Source organism: Camellia sinensis, chromosome 15 (genome assembly GCF_055761805.1).
Source record: "Camellia sinensis isolate YWXY chromosome 15, ASM5576180v1, whole genome shotgun sequence".
NCBI classification, from domain to species: Eukaryota; Viridiplantae; Streptophyta; class Magnoliopsida; order Ericales; family Theaceae; genus Camellia; species Camellia sinensis.
Window position 1 is genome coordinate 100,445,809 of NC_138975.1, and position 21,592 is coordinate 100,467,400.

The 21,592-nt window shown below is 34.9% G+C and overlaps 1 protein-coding gene and 1 pseudogene across 1 annotated transcript; both read right to left on the reverse strand.

The window, feature by feature from the left end:
• Positions 1–5,212: 5,212 nt before the first annotated feature.
• On the reverse strand, positions 5,213–5,728 carry LOC145813157 (protein FAR1-RELATED SEQUENCE 5 pseudogene; annotated as a pseudogene).
• Positions 5,729–9,433: 3,705 nt separating this feature from the next.
• On the reverse strand, positions 9,434–21,136 carry LOC114320361 (uncharacterized). Its single transcript, XM_028267515.2, has 8 exons — positions 20,291–21,136; positions 20,058–20,133; positions 16,147–16,205; positions 15,569–16,059; positions 14,325–14,485; positions 12,550–12,756; positions 12,071–12,463; positions 9,434–11,500 (listed from the first exon to the last, which is right to left on the reverse strand). The coding sequence occupies exons 1-8, from the start codon at positions 20,395–20,397 to the stop codon at positions 9,956–9,958; spliced, it is 3,039 nt and encodes a 1,012-aa protein (XP_028123316.2). The 5' UTR covers positions 20,398–21,136; the 3' UTR covers positions 9,434–9,955.
• Between the last annotated feature and the right edge of the window lie 456 nt (positions 21,137–21,592).

Below are 21,592 nucleotides of genomic sequence, written 5' to 3' on the forward strand. Positions count from 1 at the left end.
TCTGAAATTAAGAAATTAGGGTTGTGTGATTGAGATTGAAATTTCAAAATTAGGGCTTTGATTTGGGGTTAGAACAGTGAAAAATTAGGGATTTCATTGTGAATTTAGGGCTTTCACTATGACAAAAATTAGGGCTTTCACAGTGAAAGAAATTAGGGCTTTCACTGTAACAAAAATTAGGGCTTTCACTGTGAAAGAAATTAGGGCTTTTTACAGTGACAAAAATTAGGGCATTCACAGTTTCGGCTGAGATTTTGTGGGTTTTGAATGAATTAGTTTGTCAAATTAATTAATTTTGTACTTGAGTTGTCTTCATTGTCTTCATTGTCTTACTTAAGTTTGTCTTCATTGTCTTGCTTCCTCTTCTCATTTATTTTTGTTATGTCTCCACTTTATCATTTTCTGGTTAGTAACTAATCTGTACAACATTATATGCATTTGTTGAACACTGGACCAGTTGCACTACTTAAGCATTAATGTAGTCTCATTCTTTTTGTTGGTTTCATTGAATAGCTTGCTTGTGATGAAACCAAATCTGATTGACAAAATAAAGAATTATGAAGTATTAATGGCTTGTGGTCTTTTGATGTTACATTTAGCTGCGCAGGCTCACATTGAAAAATAGAAAGCATTTATGTCTGTAGTCAAACTAACTTGGAAAGGATGCTGCTAAACAAACAAAAATTAAAGGATGATGTCTATAGCAACATAAATTATGAAAAATTAAATGTGAGGGAACTTTATTTTAATTGAAGCAATGGAACACATGCATAGAATAGAACATCTTATACTAAGTTCTTGTGGAGAAAAGTATTAGAAGATCTTTTCTGATAGGAAAGATTCTGTTTTAGGATAAACTATACTAAGTTTTGATAGGAAAGATTCTGTTTGAGTAGAAGATCTTTTCTTATACCAAGTTCTTGAGGCATGTGCTTGTAAGAAATTATATCCATGACACCAAGTTTCTTATACTAAGTTTGTTCTGTGTTTGAAGATGTAACACAAGAACTTAGTGGTTGTTCCACACTCTGTCCCTCTCCACATTGGAACTAAGAAATTGTAGTTGTTCCACAAGAACTAAGAAATGGTAGTTGTTCCACAAGAACTAAGAAATTGTAGTTGAAGATGTTACACTAGTTGTTCCACATTGTTCCATTTTAAGTGAAGATCTTTTCAGTTTGGCTCAAATTCTTTTAGCCTTTACACTCTATCCCTCTCCTCTATGGAACTACCATTTAAAAAAGTTCTCATGTATGCAGATTTAAAAAATGGCTTCTTCTTTTAACATTAGCAGCATGAGATTACAACCGAGGCTGTGCAATTGTGGAAAAACCGCTGCCATACATATTGTAAGAACCAATGAGAATGGAAATCAAGGGTGTTTGTTCTTTGTTTGCCCATCAAAATATGTAAGTTTGTATTGGAAAATTTTTTCCTTTAGTAGTTACATTAATATTTGTCTTATTGAACTAACTGATTCTCATGCATTGCAGAGTAACACTCCCACTCCCCATTGCAATTACTTCAAGTGCGTGGATGAAGATGATGAAGACGTTACGTCTAGAATCCGTTCCAATTGTACAGCTTGTGATGGTATAACAGTCGAAGACTTTAACAGTGTAAGGACGAGGCTTGACTACATGGAAAATGACTATGGTCGAAGGCTTCAAAGGATGGAAAATAATATGAAAGCGATGGTATATTTCATTGTATTTTCTATCATTTTATACTTTATGATGTAACTTTTGTACTTTATTCTATTTTGGGGAACTGAATGGAAGTTTGTATCATTTTGGGTTTTATGTACTTCATCATGAACTAACTTATGTTTATGTATTTTGGGAAACATTTTGGGTTTTATGTACTTCATGACGTAACTTTCGTTATCTGTTATGGAATAAATACACATTTGTTGATTTCCCTAAACTTGTTATCTGTTATGGAATGAATGATGGAATGAATGATGGAATGAATTTTCGGAAACATTCAATTTGTTATTTGTTATGGAATGAATGATGGAATGAAGCTCTAGCAGAACCATGAACCTCTAGCAGAACCATGGAATGATGGAATGAATGAATGATGTAACTTTTGTTATTGGTTATTTGTTATCTGTTACCAAGCATGTTATGGTTCTGAGTATGGCAATAGTGCTATTTGTTTTATGCTATTTGAGTGTTAAATGATGAAGAATTTACAAATGAGCAGTATCAGTGTTTAGAGGATACCTAGTGTGCTAAAATTGAATTTTATGTTTAAAACTCTTAGCAGAACTAAGCCATGTAGTTATGTTCAGTTCAATTGATTTGAAACTCTATTGTGCAATACTATGTGCCATACTTGTCTGGTATTCAGTTGTATATAGACCCATTAAAGCCCAGCATGAGGCTAAAGTGAGCTCTTATATTCTGATTTTGTTTTCTATCTCACTCTTCTTTTTCCCTTCTTTATTTTGATGTGGAGTTTGTTACACTGATATTGTCTTGAAAGCCTTGTTGAGTGCCAAAACTAATACTATTTTTGATTCTCTCAAGGGGTGTATTGAACTATAGGGTTGCACTTCTGCTAGTTCAATCATGTAATTATGTTACCAAGCATGTTATGGTTCTGAGCATACCAGATCCAACATACCAGAACCAGATGACAGCAGAACCAGCAGATTTTGGTTTAACAACAGAGCCAGACCAGACCAGAACCAGCAACACATGTTATGGCACATTTTGGTTTAACAGCATATCCACACCAGAACCAGCAGCACATTTTGGTTTAACATGTATGGTTCTCTCATTAGCTTACCATTCCCAGCATTAAATGATTCAACAAGCCATTAACATACAAGCCATTAACACATATATTCAGATACAAGCCATTAAAGGATTCAACAAGCCATTAACATACATATAGGTACACAGAATTTTCCAGCAAGGCATTACTTCAGAAGCCATTTGAAAACACAATCATTCTCATTACTTCACTTTCCAGCAACATCAGAATTTCAACACGCATACAGCAGCAGTTTGAACACACATGTTTAACACAATTTCAACACACATTGGACTGGAGTTTGAACAGCAATTTGAACATCACTTTCCAGCCAGCAAGGCATTTGAACACACATACAGGCCATTACTTCACTTCTCAGCAACATCACAATTTGTGCAGCAATCTAGCATGAGTTTGCTTCACAATTTGAGATGGTATGACTTCACTTTGCAGGCCATTTTTAGCTTCAGTTTGCTTGTCTTTGTGCTTGTCCATAGCCTAAAATGGACAAAGACAGAATTTAATTGAAAAAAAATAAACTATTTTAATTACATACTTTAAATAGAATAAACTAATTTAATGCCTCATGTTCTGCTCTAGTTTTCTGTAAAATGCCTCATGTTCATAGTTTATTTTCTATAAAATGCCTCACGTTCTACTATTTTAATGCCTCATGTTGTGCTTGTCCATAGTTTATTTTCTTTCAAATGCCTTATGTTCTCATTTGACTTCACTTTCCAAGCTCTTTTATTTTGTTTGTCCATGTTCTTTTTGCTTCACAATTTATTTTCCACAATTTTCAACAACTAAATACATACTTCAAATAGAATTTTCAGCAACTCAAAATTCAGAATTTTCAGCAACTACAAATTAAAAAGACAGCAACGACGAACCTGACTACACATTGGACTGTTTGATTCTTGAGAATATCGAAACCCAATGTCATATCCACATGAACCTTGAAGTAGTGACTGGAAAACAGGATGCCGTTGAGGCATTGAATTTGGCAAAGAATTATGCACTACATACATCTCCTGCAAATTGACAAAGAACAATGTCATATATTAGGCTTCGCAATCATGGTTTGAGTCACATATTATATCCATACAAAAAATACATACATTGTACTAACACTTACATGATATGTGGGATTCATCAATGGCGGAGGAATAGAATTACCACCCATGGGCAAAGATGGAGGAAAAGGATGAAGAGGAGGAAGAGGTTGAAGAGGAGGAACATGTTGACGAACATAGATATCTCCTCCAACAGATAATGGAAAAGGTGCAACTGTTGGACTTGCAATAGATTGTGACGAAGCCAAGTTGTTAGCACGGGATTTTTTTTTAGAGTTCGCTACCAACGCCGCTTCGAATCCACCTTTTACCCTCATTTTGCCCTTACTAGTTGCCACATTTTTCTTCAATCCTTTTGGTTGCATAGCATGATTCACATATTCGCAATCCACTTCAAAGCTTTGGGTGTCATCATCATTACTTACTTCTTTTCCAACACCAAAAAGAGCATCTAACTTGCCTTCAACATTTGCACCTAATGTAGAAAGGTGTGCAATACAAAAATCATAAGTTTCTTCAGTTTCAGCAGCTCTACTTGCTAGTGCTCTAAATGCGGTCATCAATGTCTTATACCGCGAGACTTGTTGGAATTTCACATCCACTTGAATGTCATTCCCCTTAATGACCTTCACAGTTTCGGCTCTTGCTTGTTTGGTCCATCTCTTTAGAATGTATTGTGGAGGAACCTCTTTCATCTTCAATATGTCTCTAATAACCTTCAATGAGTGACAACACAAGATTCCTTCCCTTTCAAACTTTGTACAATTACAACCCAATGAACTATCCCTCTTCATCTTCACTTTCCTTGCATGTTTGTTACCAACATCAACAACTGTGTAAATGGTATTAGCCTCGCCATATTCAATTGCTTCTATGTCCGATTCAATGGATCGAAAGTACTCATTTTGAAATTCCTCAAATATCTTTTTTGTGTAAACATTACCCATTTGAATTAACATTCTTATTGTTGCTTTCACCTTTGGCAACCTTTGGCACAAAGCATATCTTGCTTCAAACTCCTTGTATCGCTTCTCGTAAAGTACCCTTTCAAAATGCATGAAGAATTCATTTAAGTTAAAATCAGAACGAATGTAATCATTCAAAAAAACATTAAAAGATTCACTAAGTTGTGTGGTACTCATTCCCGCAGCCCATGTTGATCTAACATATGGCCAGCCCCATTTTTCTTTCACCGCAAAAGTCAATTTCAACCAATGGTTTTCATGCGCATCATATTTATCAAGCATTTCGGCCCACTCTAACTTCCATTGATTTGCATTTTCAATGTCAAAGAAGAACTTATTTAGTACACTCTTTACCCCCTTATCTTGGAACAAACAATTAAGATGTTTTAATGCATTTTGCATCAAATGTCAAGTACACAATCGGTGACTTGTGTCAGGCATAACGATGGGTATGGCTTTAGCCATTGCAGCATCTTGATCAGTGAACAACATTTTTGGTGCCTTTCCTAACATAGCCTCTAAAAAATTTAACAACCATACAAACGATTCGGCGGTCTCATCATACAACAAGGTTGCACCAAATATGACTGTTTCCCTATGATGGTTGAATCCCACAAAAGACGCGAAGGGTCTATGTTCTTTGTTTAACTTGTAAGTAGTATAAAAAATGACAATATCACCAAATTGGGCATAATCCATGATCATTTGTGCATCGGTCCAAAACATGTTCGTTATTTGCTCCTCATTATCTAACTGGAAAGCATAAAAGAATGAAGGATTCTGCAAAGATTTTTCTTTAAAGTATTGCAACACATTGCCTACTTCCCCATATGCTAAACTTTGTTGTCTTTTGGTTCTCAAATAATTTTTTTGATCTAATTTTGTAAACCCAAGACATTGCCTCCCACCAGCTTCTCTACCCATGAGTTCAAAAGACTGGCCTAAACGAAGACCAGATTATGCCGCCAAATCTAACTCAATTGCTTGGGTAGTCGATATCTTTCTTTGTGACGGCAACATGTGGGCACACGCGGGTGATAAAAGATCATGGTTGTGTTTTTCTTTGAAATCAGTCACAACAAATTTCCCAATACCCTTATCTAATTTAACATAAAGTCGAGCCTCACATCCTGTCACGCCCCAAGTTCCGTGACAACGCCGCACACTCATTTAAGTGAGCATGCAAGGCTAAGAGTCCAACACATAACCAATAATGTAAAATACTCAAATTAAATCCTTAAATATCATAATGCTAAAATCCATAAAAATAGATAATTCTTATCATATGAAATTGTCCACCAAATCCACTAATATAATCCACTAACCAACATAATAAACCAAGTACTTAAATCATAGTCCTACTCTCGGCACTTCCCCCGAGTAAAAACCCCGCGCAGCTCTATTCCTCAGAATCTGAAAAAAATAAATAAAATAAGGGTAAGCTAGGCAGCCCAGTAAATAACCAACCATCACTGCTAGCTGGATCAAGTATACAAACAAATAAATAGTCGATAATCAATAAATATAATTTTTTCTACAATTCAATAAATGAACAATTATTTGTAAGATGGTTTCATAGCTAAAAATAAACAATGTACAATACATTTTAATTGAAAAGACAACAAGATAATTCAAAGTAAGTTCGTCGTTCAAATCGATGGTTCAATATTCAGATGATTCAATGATTTGATTCACAAAACCCAAGTCTTGATGACTACGGTCACTTAGCCTGTGACAAGGCCCAGAACCACAGATAGGCCGGTGGTAAAGCCCCAAAAGAAACTAGTTTCTGTGCCAATAAATAACCCCCATTGGCTAGGGTCCAAATCATAATCAGATTAGAGTAATGTTCAAAATTCAAACAATACACAAATTTTAAATAAAATATTCGATATTTTCAGAATAAACGTTTAGTACAATTTTCAGAATAGTTCCACAAAATATTCAAATAATTTTCATAATAACATTCAATGTTGTTTTATACTTGACCCATATTTTATTTTAAGAGAACAGGAAGACTATAAATAAATACTTATAATTTTAAACGATTCAATAGAAATAAAAATGTACCAACAGTGATAGAGGGTTACTTACACAAACGCTTAGAAATAATATTCCAACACCAACTCCAAACACCCAGCTCCACCACTTCAATCACACAAACCTAATAACAAAACCTCAAATAAATTAATATTTTTACGTGTTACATACACCCACAAAAACCCCACCATAATAGATTAATGTATTGCTTTAATATCCAAGTGATCAAACCATTCAACCCAACTTTATAGCCAAACACACCCTTACCCATGATACAAAACTCCATTGTTTCTATTACCCATCCAAAGTTACACTTACACATTGCATCCAATTCTCAAAACCTAAGTAGGCACCTATAGATCTTCCAAATCCCCTTAATGCATTGCTTGTTAAATTCCTCAACATAAACTTAATAATTAACAGTAAAGACAGATTTTACCTTAACCAATGGGTGTCCCAAAATCACCAATGTGCTGCCTCCAATCCCTATTGCAGCCTCACTTGAACCTCTCTTCTCTTTTTCTTTTTTTTTTTTTTTTTTACCTTCTCAATCCCTAGCCGCCTATGGAGCAATTCCCAACCTCTGTTTTGTTTGTTTTTCCAAGACTTAAAGCCACAATAGGTGGGCTTATTAACCTAATTTCTCAAAGTTATGAAATTACCTATCTAAGTACTAGGAAATATAATGCCATCTCATAACTGATTCTTTGCTATTAATAAATGACCCATATAAATTAATTTAATTACTTATCTATCCAATAAAATGATCCTGCACACAACTTGGGTTTTACACATCCAGTCCTAGTTTCAGCTCTAGGGTTTTTTGCCAATGTGTCTCGTTTGTCAACCTTCCGAAATCCCTCCTTGTTGCAAACCAAAAGTCTACAAATAAGTTAGTTAGTGAACTTGTTCTTCCTACAAAAATCCCTTCTTATGCTAAACCCCATTCTTCCTCCATATGTATTATAAAAATCATACGCACATTGTTCCGAATCGAATGTCATTCCCTGTTTTAGCTTCCAACCACAATCATTCTTAGGTTCCATATCCATATGAAAATGCAACTGAAAACCCATATAAATAAAATCTTAACTACATAAATAAAATCTTAGCTCACTGTCACACTTGGATAAAGAAACAAGAAATGAGAACTAAATATCTTTAATATGCAGAATAATGGATTGGCATAATTCAATTATGGATGCACATGACAGTGTGTGTTAGCATAATTAATGTATACTCATTCTGCATTATTCTGCATAATTGAATGTATACTCATTCTGCATTAACGTATTATGTGCATTAATGTAATAATACACTCATTAATGTATACTCATTCTCCATTAATTTATACTCATTCAGCATAATATCTTCAGTGCACATACTAAGTTGTGTGGTAATATCTTCAGTGCACATAATATCTTTCTGCATAATATCTTTAATGCAGAATAAGTATGTATTAATGCAGAATATCTTTAATATGCAGCATATCTTAGCTATGTATACTCATTGTGCATCCATAGTATGTATACTCGTTGTGCATCCATAATAAAAATTATCTTTAATAGTATGCATAGTATGGACCTCTCACTAATATGTGCAGAACATAGTATGGACCTCTCATTAATATGTGCAGAACCTTTGATTTACAGAATATCTTTAATAGTTTACTTGTATGTGCAGAATAGTATGTGCAAACCTCTGGTTACATATTAAAAATTATCTTTAATAGTATGTGCAGAATATCTTTAATAGTTTACTCGTTGACAAACCTCTGATTTACAGAGACAGAGCGTGGTGCATGTAGAAAAATCTAAGATAAAAAATCATTGGTTTAATGATACAAACTTCCATTCGGTTTCCCAAAAACTCACATTGATTCAAAATAGATGATAGATTTGGCTCTAGTTTAACGATTTTGGCAAACCTCTGCTTACAGAGACAGAGGGGAACTAACCTCTGGTTTCACCGTCGTCGGAGAAGAAGGAATGAGTGTCGTCGGTCCTTGCAATGGCGTCAAGACTACCTATGGTGGGTTCGACGGAGAAGAAGGAGTGAGCGTGAGTTTTTTTGCTTCTGATTCCAAACGAAAATCTGTGTATAGGCTGTGTTTTGTTTTGGGTGGGAAATCATTTTTTTTTTTTTTTTTTTTTAATCTCAGCCGTTGGATGTGCAACGGCTGATCTCAGCCGTTGCAAGGAGGCTTGCAAGGAGAGGATCTAAACTCATGTAATATACCCATACTTCAGCGACAAAATTGATCACCAGAGCATCAGAAACAAAAATAATCTGAAAAGAGTAATGTTCCACAAACATAAATTTTCATACAAAATTTCAGCACAAAATAACATAACTTATTATATTCCTTCCATTTCCAAACAAAAAGAGATCACTTGGAATTAAAATTTCAAAAATGTCACAGCCCAATCTGCCACATTTTATTTGATATGATTTATGTATGAATATTTTTTCTACAAATCATTTTCTATCTAAAATCAGTAATGCGAATCATTAGTACACTAGTTGCAAACATTGTTGATCTAAAACAATTAAGCCATGTGCTTACAATCAAATAAAAAAGGCAAGTAATTCAGAAGAAATTTACTAAAATAAATGATTTAATAACATGTTCCAATGACAATCAAACAGATAGCCAATAAGCTTTATGCAGTCCTCCCTCCAGTCAGATGGTGTGATATGATCCATAGCACCTAGCAAGATAACTAAGAGACTTCACCAACTAACCTAAGTGACGCCAATCAAGCTTACAATTTATTTTGATTAGTAATACTACACAACCAGAATTTTTACCCTGAAATATCAATGTGGTCTAGATTCATTCTACATATGAACCCCACAATACACCAAATCAATCTCTACCACACAACGAAATTCTGGGGCAAAATCTGGTCCCATTTTCTGAGCATCCAGACTTGCTGTATTTTGCTAGCTATTGTTCTCCATCCAGCACAGTAGTGACAAGACATAATTACCAAACTACCCTGACATCTAATTAGGACAGTCCAACTTACCCCAGTCCAAGTGCAAACAATGCTGATTCTTTTTTTTTAAGGTACAACAAAAAACAATGCTGATTCAAGCTGCCCATTATCAGTACCTCTGCACATCTAGGGCATGGCCTTTCTTCGCCACATTCCTTCTCACTGAGAACCACCTCACAACACTGAATAAGATTTTCCATCTTCTCCGAGCTTCGTACCTTTTCGACAAGTACCTTCTCTGAGCTTTATTCATGGCAGCCGTGGTTGAACGAGCCAATAAAATGTCATTGACAGTGTCATGTAGGGTGCCCTGTGATTCCAGATTTGGGTTCTGAGATCGGAGTGAACAATGGGTATTGAAAACCTGTAGATGTTCATCCTGACAGAATCCCTGAGTCCTGCACTCCGTGTCGCAGATTGGGGAGTTGGTGACATTGCCTGGCATAGATTGTTCATATCCATGATTTGATTTGCTTGTGTCGCCAGTGCTTTGCAAACCATCATTATTGAAGCTATTCATATTCCCCATCGAAGAGATGAATGACATGATATCTTGAGACGAGGTACTTGGTTTAAATGGGATATCTTCGATGGAGGTTTTCCTGGCCACGTTCCTTTTCACGGAGAACCATCTCGCTACGGTGAATAGCATTCGCCATCTTTTCTGAGCTGCACTTCTTTTTAGTAAGTACCTTCGGTGAGTTTTACATCTACTCATGCCAACAGCTGAAGAATGAGCCGATGGACTGTAATCGACAGGACTGTCTACATTGGCCAGTGGATCCAAATCAGACTTCTGAGATTGGACCGCAAGATAAGTATCCAAAACCCTCGTTTGCTTGTCCTCACAGAAGGCCCCAGTCATGGATTTGGTGACGTAACTAGGGAAAGTCCCAGCCCGTTCGTATGTATGTTCCATATCGCCAGTACTCTGAAAACCATCATCATTGAAGCTATTCATGCCACCTATGGAACATCGCATGATAGAAGAGGCAGTAAGGTTTTTTGGAATATCTCTAACACGGGTTTTTCCAGCCACATTCCTCTTCACTGAGAACCATCTCATTAGGCTGAATAAAACCCTCCATCGTCTCCGAGCCTTCTCTCTTTTTGATAAGTATGGTCTTTGAGCTTTGTTTTTGGCAACAGCTGCAGAACAAGCCAACAGAATGTCATTGACAGCACTGTGTAGGTTGGCCTGTGATTCCAAATGATCATTGGAGCTATTCACAGCTTCAATAGCATAAATTGATGGATTAATAGCTCGAGAAGGGGCAATTGAGAGTTCATTAATTTCTTCAAAAGGGTTTTTCTTGGCGACATTCCTCCTCACCGAGAACCACCTCATTATGCTGAACAACATTCTCCATCTTCGCTTAGCATTATTTTTAGAAAAGTATCTTCTCTGAGTTTTATGTTTGGTAACAGCCACAGAACGTGCAAATCGAATGTCATCGACAGCATTATGTGGATCAGCCTGTGATTGCAAGGTTGTGTTGTTACATTGAAGGGAATGATGATTATCAAAAAGCTGCAGAAGCTCATTCTCATCGAAGGCCTGAATCATGGTGTCTGTATCGCAGATTAGGGGGCTGGTGACTTGGCTTGCGAAACTCAAAGGTAGTTCATATCTATTATTGATATCATCAATACCCTGCAAATCAAATACACATAAGAAATTCACAACCATAAGAAAATTATTATCTTAAGCAACAAAGAACAATACTGACTTTTCAATGCTTCAAAGAGCATGAGATCCCCATTTTGCTAGAATGCAAGGGTTGTTTAAAACAGTAAGCTTCTTTATGAGGAGAAATGAACACACACATCATTGTTTCTTCATGTTCTAGAAACAATATTTAGTGTCTTTGTAAAAGTGAAAGAATCTCCTTCAAGAACTATCATTTCCACTTCTGCTGAGACGGCCAGAACAAAAACTTGCCCAACAAGAGAATCAAGTAAAGCAATTTTTAAGGCAGTACAATCTTCTCCTACAATAGGGACTCCGATAAGGGAAAATTGCATTTAAATGAAGGTGCAAGCAAGTCTGTGTCTGGTGCAAATGAGAATTGTGGCACGGGACACAGCTCTCACTTGCTGCGATTTGCATCTCCATGAAAATGCAATTACTTTGAGTTGTTCCTATTTAAATGCAATTTTCCCTTCTAATAAATACTACAATAGATATATTTAATTGTAAGCTTCTGGATTCAGCATGGAATACCTCTTCCCCGATGCTCCAAAACAAGTTCTCAGGCTCGTAGTTGATATTTTTTGTCACAGAATCCTGGCCACAGATACTGGAGTTAGGGATTTCGCCTTGTAAACAAAAAGGCTGGTGGCTTATATAATCCAGTTCTTCAACACCAATCAAGCCAAAGTCGTCCAAAGTATTAGCAACCCCAAGTGAAACGATGTCTGTGGTACCTTGCTGTTCATTGCCATACATATCAGGAGTGTCAAAATTACTATCTATACTCTCTGGCGTGGTCAAGTTTGAGGGGTGGAGAGCATTCGCTAACTGTTGAGAGCCCATCATAAGAGATGCCTTATCATCAACAGGTACAACTTGCCCCCAATGTTGAAATGCTGATACTACCAAATTGTGGGCATCATCCTGATAACAAAATCAATCAGAAAGGAGACAGAAACAACCAAAACCAGACAGACAGAGAGTAAAAACTTGAGGAATCAGAAGAGTGCCTTTTCAGTCACAGACAGCTTATCCACAGAAATGAGTTGTTGTTCGATAAGAAGCCCGATCAATTGTCCCACTACATTAAAAACAACAGTAGTTTTTTGTTGAGAGCTGGGAGGACAGTACAAGTATGCCCTCTTATCAAGTATACATGTTCGGGCATGGTTCACAATGATGTCCCACATCTTAGCAGACATCCTCACACCAAGGATCTGCAGACACCCACAGAAACAAATATAACCGTCACTTCATATGCAAAGGAGGGAAAAACTGTTTATTCTCCAGGATGCAAGAAACCCTTTGTTAACTATATCATAATGTTATGAAAAACTTAATGGGCTCAACATAGGATATCCTTCAGGTAGAAACAAGGTTCTGAAAAGTAGTTGCGATCGCCGTAACGCTGGCGGTGGTGCGGATGCGGTTGCAGTTGCGGTTGCGGGGTGTAAAGACCGTAGCGTAACGGTTGTAGTTACCGGAACCGTGAATTTTTTTATTTTTTTGAAAAAAACTTACTCATAAGCATATTTTTTTTCCATGATCATATTTATTGGGTTTAAAATAAATATTGATCAATTTTTGTAAATTTTTAAGTATGATCCAATATATTTCATATTTTTAAATCACTATAAACTGAGATTTTTACATTTTATTTTAATAATTAATGACTTTATATTATATAAAAAATCAATCACTAATTATCATATATAAGATAAACAATGACAAAAGTAATAGATTAAACAAGAGCCTAAATATATATATATATATATATATATATATATATATTTTAACCAAGCCAAATAAATAATAACCACACTTATTATTATTATTATTTTTTTTATTTTTTTATTTTTTTTCAAACAATATATAGATAGACACACATAAACAAAATGGTTGAGTGATAGCAGCTAAATAGAATAACATAAGTCTTATAGTTTCAACAAATCAATAACATGTTCTTCATCTTCCCTTTTCTCACTCTCTATCTCTTACTCCTCCGTCTTCTCTTTTTATCTTCCCTCTTCTCTCTATCCCTCTTCCCCCATTTTCACCTTTTTTTTTTTTTTTGTATTTTTTCGAAAGAAGCAGTTCGGAACCGTTATGTAACGGTGCGTAACAGGCCGTTACGGCTGTTACGGCACCATTACGACCGCTACGGCAGTCGCTAAGGCCAACACACTTGTGAATCTCAATCACACTGCAAAAGCGGCCGTAACGGGTGGCGATAACCACCACAACCGTTACGTAACGGCGTTATGTAACAGTTGCAGCCTCTTTTTAAAACCTTGGATAGAAAGCTATACACCCAAAAAAGACATGTTCCTGTTAAGTCAATAGTTATCTTAAAAGTTCACCTTGCCTCACGTGCAACCCCATTTTGCATGTGAAGATACATACAGAGGAAGGGGAAAAAAAAAAAAAAATGAGAGAGAATGCAAACAGCGACCAAATGCAAATGGTGAAACTTCAACCCAAAACCTCCCCCAACTTGAGTTCTAATACCATTTTAAGTAACCAATTGTCCCAAAAGCTTAAACTCTAAGAAAACAGGCCCTATTTAGCCCATCCTAAGTTAAAATAGCTAATAAAACAAAACCCCCCATCACATCACTTTCTCTACTTTTTTACACGCCCTTTCGTAAAAGCTAAATAGCCAACTAAAATAGCCTATTCCCAAATGGGTGTATATATCAATCTTTTCAATAGTTCCTGAAATTGGAGCATATTACTAGCAAGTACTACAAAGGTAAAAATCAAGAAAAGAGCAGTCAATTATTACCTTTTTTAACCTCTCAAGGTCTATATTGAGTAGTCTCAAAAAATCCTCTACAGTTATAATGTCGTCTTTTGTCAAACGCTTATGGAAAGCACCATCTTTAGCAATCTTTTCTAATCTCCAGACTGGATCAGATAGAGCCGGAGGGTGGTGCTTCTTATACACTGCAAACAGAAACAAGTAGTTACATAAGAGATTTTTCTTTTCTTAATATTAAAAAGATCTTAGACACCCTAGTATGTGTAATTATATACAATCTCATAATGTCATAATATCATAGAATTGTACTTATGCATGAAGCCAGTAAGAAAATTATTCAAGTAACTGAAAAATATGTCTTCCATAGCTATATCTATAATCACTTAAATGGTTATAGACATTATGAGTCATTCAGATGAATTTCACATAATGATATTTTGAACCTTCAAAGTTTTTAAAAGAAACTAGCACAAGAAGGAATGTCCAAAGACTCCAAACACAGAATTTCACAACATATAGGTGCAGAGAGAGAGAGAGAGAGAGAGAGAACAATAACCTATGGTTAAACTAGATGCAATGAAAAAATGAAAATTATAACTAACAAAAGAAATTAAGAGAACAGAACCTGTGTCCCGTGTTTTTCATGCTTCCAGTGCTCTAACCAATCCAGTGAACAAACAATAATTCGAACAATACTCAAGAATTCAGGACATGAACCAAGAAAATATGGAAAAGTTGTCATTACCCATTGACAACCACAAATACTGAAAGAATGGAAGTTTATGAACATGTCACATGAAAGGGAATTAATGGCTAATCTCTATTTCTCATAAAAGAATTGGTTCAAAACATTAAATTCCCACTATTTATATTTGCATTCAGTACACTATATATGTTCCATGGACTCTTCAAAATGATAAATAATACCCAAATTCTAAGAGTTCCAGGTGTCCACATATTGAATTGTTAACCACCAACTCATCTAAAGCTTAAGCTCTTAGAGAGAGGGGCAACTTTGTTATTTATATTATATCCTCAACAACATTTGCCTTCACATTTGGGTCTCACTTGTAAGTTAATATCGTTAAAATAAAAACTTATTTCCAATATTTACAGATATTTATGTTTACATATAATTAATATAAATGTTGCAATTTCTTTCCACCAGTACCATAGTCCACTTCAATTTCAAAGATACTACTGAAATATGTGATTATTTAACAAAAACATACCCAAAAAAAAAAAGTACATAAACAAAAAATACTCACATTTTCCACGTGAATCCTCAACAATGAAAGGCTCTGTCCTTGCTTCTCTTACTTCAATTCCATCAAAACCATCCACGATTCTTGCACCTAGCCTGAATTCTTTCTTTGTCATCCAGCATTTGGTGTGCTTAAAGTAAATGTTACCTATAAAACCACAGCCTTCTTTAAGATTAAGGTAAACATCTCCCATAAGAAGTTGTTTTTGTCCTTCCCTTTCTCCAACAATCTTATTCTTGAATTCTTCCGGTGTCCAATTATCTCCGTCATAACCATTGACATCCGTGTCAAGAACTACTATTTGCACCTTTGCTGAGGCTTCAGGGCCCGTATTAACAACTTGTCCGGTAAGACCATCAACTAAAGCTACTCCAATGGAGGTATCCTCCTCTCCTTCAATTTTCTTTCCGGTCAATACTGGAGGAGAGAGTTTGTTTAAGAATTGTAGTTGTAAGCTTCTTGATTTAGAAAGCTGTATCTCATTCCCAGAGTCCCTGAATAAGAAGTGGAAGTATGCGTCATCTATAGGATAGTTACGAATAAGCATTATTACAAAAAAAAAATTAGCATTACGTCCTCACCATTTCTTGTTACACGGATGCTTTTGTTCAGCCAGAGCTGATTCAACTTCCTTATCTACCTGGAGACACAAGGTAACATCAGGAAGGTGTTTATGTGTACAACTAAACTAAGAACCATAAGCTATAATAGAATATAGACTCTCAACACTAGTTCAACTTAGCTTATTGCTTAATCCATAGGGAGCTTACACTTATCGAGAAGACCAAGAACCCAAAGTGTAGGCATCTCTTTACAACTAATTTAACACATCAAAGATTAAAGTAGGACCTCAGAACAATTGGTTTTAATTCAAACTGGAAAACAGAATCCATGCAGCTACACTTAAGATGGTTGTGGTAAGGCCAAACAATGTGATTCAAAAGGTACTAATTTTGAGAGAGAAAAAAAAAAAGCTTGAGAATGTGTTGAAAAAAGAAGAAGAAGAGGAAGAAGAGAACGCACATTCAGTGATTAGCATGGAAGCATAAATAATATGCTAACTTTATATTGACATTTGGAGTATTTTGTAGAAGGAAGGAGAAAAGGAGGGCATCCAATACAGTGAAATTTACATACAACAGAAAAAAAGCCCCATCTGTGTCCCTTGACAAGGAGGATAAAGAAGAAAATAAAAGAATTTAAAAAATATAAATAACAATGAAGCCTTCTAATTGTAAGGCCTAGGAAAAGAAAGCCCAAATCCTCAAATTGTCTGGATGTATGCCCTCTAACCAATGGTTTTGTGTTGAAATAAATGATTGTTTTATTCATATATGAACATCATTCAAGAGATCTCAAGTTAAATTGAATATGGTTTATGTAGGTTAAAGAGTTCTACTTACAAGAGATATAAATCATAATCCTTATGAGTTGTGACTTTCTATTGTTCACTGTTGTAATAGACTCAGGAAATCTACTAGGTCAACCCTATGTGATAACATGGTTTATTACATCCATTGTAGTGGAAGATTCCAAGTCAATATGTTGGTGTATACGATGCATTGAAGGACCACAACACCTCAGCATGTTGGGTAATCTATTTAGAGTTGTGGGAACAATTTTTTCAAAAGAGAATCTACCATGCATACAAAATCAAAGTAAATGCCAATTGAGTTTGTTCACACAGTTAGTCACTTCAATCTAGATTCTAGATCTGATCATTCTTACAAACAGTTCATTTAAATGTGACTAGTGACTTATCAAGTTGTGGACTAGTACTTAATGTAAGTAGATACTCTTTGGTTGGACAAAAAATTAACTTTTACTCCATTGCCACTTATAGACATTATTGGTAAAAGGGTCTACATAGGAGTAGGCCTTATAAATTTCTATATAAATGGCCATCCATGGTGATACATGAACACAAGTTTTATCTCTTTTGAGTGTTCGTGTGTGTGAGAGAGATTTTGTGTGAGACACAAAGTCTAGTTGGATCCCACTATCCTACATTGGTTCAAACTCCCAAGGATATTAGATTAAAGACTTAAAGGCATGAAGAACAATATGATATGATCAAATTCATGAAATTACTCAAGTTTCTTGATGATTCAAAGAAATCCTTGGAGATCAAAGTGTTAATATTTTCACATCAATAACGAAATTGTCTCATAATTTAGCTTCCAACAAGAGTTGCAAGGGTTATTTCTTGACATTCTCTAATCTAGAACAACAAGATCACATTAGAATAAAATATTGTTTTTGAAAAATTATTTGCCTCCACGTGTTGTCAAACAAACATAAATAACATAGATCACCATTACAGCTAGAGCAATATATGTGGCACATTAAATCTAGACAAGTACGAAGTAAAACACAATATGAAAATCGGTCATCCGTTCTTAATAATACTTGTCATTTCTATGTTGTTATTCTTGTAAAAGAAGTTTAGAATCTGCTGAATTATGCAACTCTGGAACCTTTTGTAAACATTTACTCACATGTTCACCTTATCTCTTTAACATACCTAGGTTGCAACATCAGTTCCGTAATTGCAAGATTGGCGCCATCTATGCCTCATCAGGACTCTCATGGCCATCTTATGAGCATAGTTACCAAAAATCTCACTTCCCTAAAAACATTTTTCCAGAACGGAGACAAAACTCCTAAGAAACCTTCTGAGACGTTTGTGAAACTCTAACACAATTTAAGAAACTTGTTAGAAACTTCACTTCTCATAATTTCTACTGTTTTTTTTTTTGCTCGCCAATCTTATTACTATTCTAAAATATTTTGTAGTATTAGTGTTTTAGTTAATCATGAAAACATTCTAATTCGATCTTAAATCACCTAGCATTATATTTATTGACCACGTTCCATGTTTCCCATCTCCCATATTGGCAATTATGTTTTTGAGCAGGGGCATAGTCCAATTTTTTTTTCATTGGGGCCCAAATTAACATTATGAAGAGTGAAATCCAACTCATGGTACTAAGATTGTCAATTGATAAAATAATGATAATGGCCTTGTTTGGCAAAGGTTATTTTGAGGCTTTTTGGGTTAAAATTTACAAAAAGACAAAATAGGCTAAAATAGCCAATAAAATAAAATGTCACATCAAACCTATAATCATTTCACTTTTTCTCTCACAAACATCACATCCAACTAAAAAAATCCAATTATCTATCCAAACACAAAATTTTAACCTACTAAAATAGCCAAAAACTAAAATAGCCAACTTTTCAAACACCCACAATATAACAAAGATTCTCAACTCGGCTAGGAATATAACTTGAACAATACAAAGTAGAGCTTGAGAGAGTGACACTGACAATGGACCCTGATTTTATTCACATACTATTAAAATGTGTGAACAAAAAACAAGTTTTGATTAGTTCAAAATAATGGGATTCACAAATTTACAAGTGCTCAATACACTTTTTGAATTAGAGACCTACTGTTATAGACCAGTCAAATTCTATATTTTGATAAAACACTCAAAAAGTGTGTGAACAAATTTAAATTCGAGACAATGTACAAATAAAATATTGAGAGGGTACAGGAGAGGTGAATCTGTTGAGTACATAAAGTAGATACATATTGTATCACTGACATTTGTTGTACAAAATTGTCCTCTTATTTAATCAAAATGACATGAAAATTACAAATGGTGTTATGTAATGATAAGATGGTGGTGACCTTACAGTTGTCAAAAGGGGGTAAAGTTGTGAATTCCAAAAAGAAGCCATTCAATAAAAAAAATTCAAAATTTTTAGAGTGGCTATGAGGAATCTGCTTGGTATTTCCAAGTTTTTTTGGTGAAGAAGAGCCAATTTCAATTTCAACAATAAACAGCTTATATGTTACAAAAACTTCTTAGATCTTGGGGGACTACACCCTGCTGGTCAACCAAATGTCTCACATGACGTGGGGTCCGCAATTTTGAAGACCACGCTCATGTGAGACATTTGGTCGATAGGATGATCACACCACACCACACCACAATATTGTTGGACCCCCTTGTAACTTATCACTCTGCAGAAGGTTCTAAACTTTAGAAAAGTCGTGACCTATTATAGAGAGACATCAAGAGATATAAATATATAAGGGTGACTTGGGTGACCCTTTTCACTCAATTTAAAATTATCCACTCATGAATGTGTCAGTGCTCACTTAGGGAGAATTTGGGGGAGAGAGAGAGAGAAACAGAATCATTCTACATGAAAGAATATCAAATACTAGGAAATAATTTGAAATTCACAGGGCTTCCAAACAACTAAAGTAAATTTAAACTTTCTTCTATAAGTTTGTAGAGGTTGTAGAGGTAGAGATAACTTTTGAACAATAAACACACAGAGCTTCAACAATGCATGAAGTAGTCTGTCTATGCTCAAAAACAATAACCAAATTTGACAAAGAAACATATTAAACTCAGTTCTCTAAGGAAAAGAAAAAAAAAGAAAAAAACCAAACAGTCTGAGAGCATCCACTTACATATCCAGAAATTAAGAGCTCTACTGCAGTCTCAGCACATCGGCCAGATTGCAACTTCATTATCTCTGATACTACACTGAAATACCATCAAACCAAGTGTTAGAAACCAAAATTAAGCAGAACCCATTGAAATTAGCAAGATAATTTGCTCAGTTCTCATTCAAATTTTCCATTTTTCTTTCATTCAAAAGTGACAACAGAAAGAATGAAAAAAAGGGTATAGTATAGTTGACCTCCTCAAATCAGACTGAGGCGGCTTTCTTCGCTCATCCTTGGGACTATAATTTCCTTCTTGTGATCCAACATTGACATTTCCTTCGAACTCTCCACCCTGAGGCATTTTCTCACTCTAAAATCAATGCTTCGACTTAAACAAAAACAAGTAAATGGGTTTGTTTCAATTGTGAGTGTATTAATTGATTAGCTGAACTTAGTTTTTCTGGGTCAGTGGAGGGGATTAGTGAAGATAAAACAAGTAATGGGTTTGTTTCGATGGTGGGTGTATTTATATTGATAAACAAGTCACAGTCTCCACTCATCATAGTAGTTGTAGACACACACACACACACACACACACCCACACACACACACTCCCTCCCTACACCTAAATCTTCATTGTTTGATCTCGCCATAGATCTGTTATCCTTTTTCCACAGGACAGGCCGGCTTTGATTTGACCCACAAGATGGGGTGACTGGGACCCATAAAACTACCTTTTCACACCCATCTGCAGATAGAGGGAGCGAAAGTTTTCAACAAGCACATGGTGCAGGGGTGATTGTTCAGTGGTGTAAAATTATGATCATAGTGTTTCATAATATAGTAATATAATTGGTGTTGTATTAAATAATTGTAAAATTTAAAAAGATATAATAAATAATAATAGAAAAAAAAAAAAAAACTATGGGCTATTACTTCCCTTTTTGAAGGAAAGCATTAAAGGTTTCAACTTTTTAATTTTCATTGAATTGAATACAAGCCACTTTTCAAAAAACCATCATCATTTTTATTTGGAAAATAATGAAAAACAAGGTAGAATATTTCCACATTTTCAACTAGGAAAAAATTGAAAAAAAGAATAGCCAAAAAATTTACTCAATATCAAAATATATGGAATAAATTTAAATTTGGGATTGTTTGGGGTGTCCTAAATAAGTACACTTTTTGTCTTTTTAGACTAAAAAATTGAGGAAGAAAATATGGATGTTTAGGTTAACTTTTTTACTTTTTATGAAAAATTGTGTAATAAAAAATTGTAAAAATTGATTTGTAGGGAAAAATTAATATTAGGAGTTGTGCAGCCGTAATTGTTGACTTTTGGTGAATTGTGTTAACTTTTTAATTTTTTGAATAACTTTTTGACTTTTTAACTTTTTTATAATATACCAAACTTGACCTTAAATATTATATATAATATAGATTAGTCTAAATAAACCTGCGTTGTGTTCCTAGCAATTTTTTTAGAGTAACTTTATGAGTTTTGTCACATTATTGTTTCATCATACATGAAATAGGGAAAAGAATTTTAAGTCATA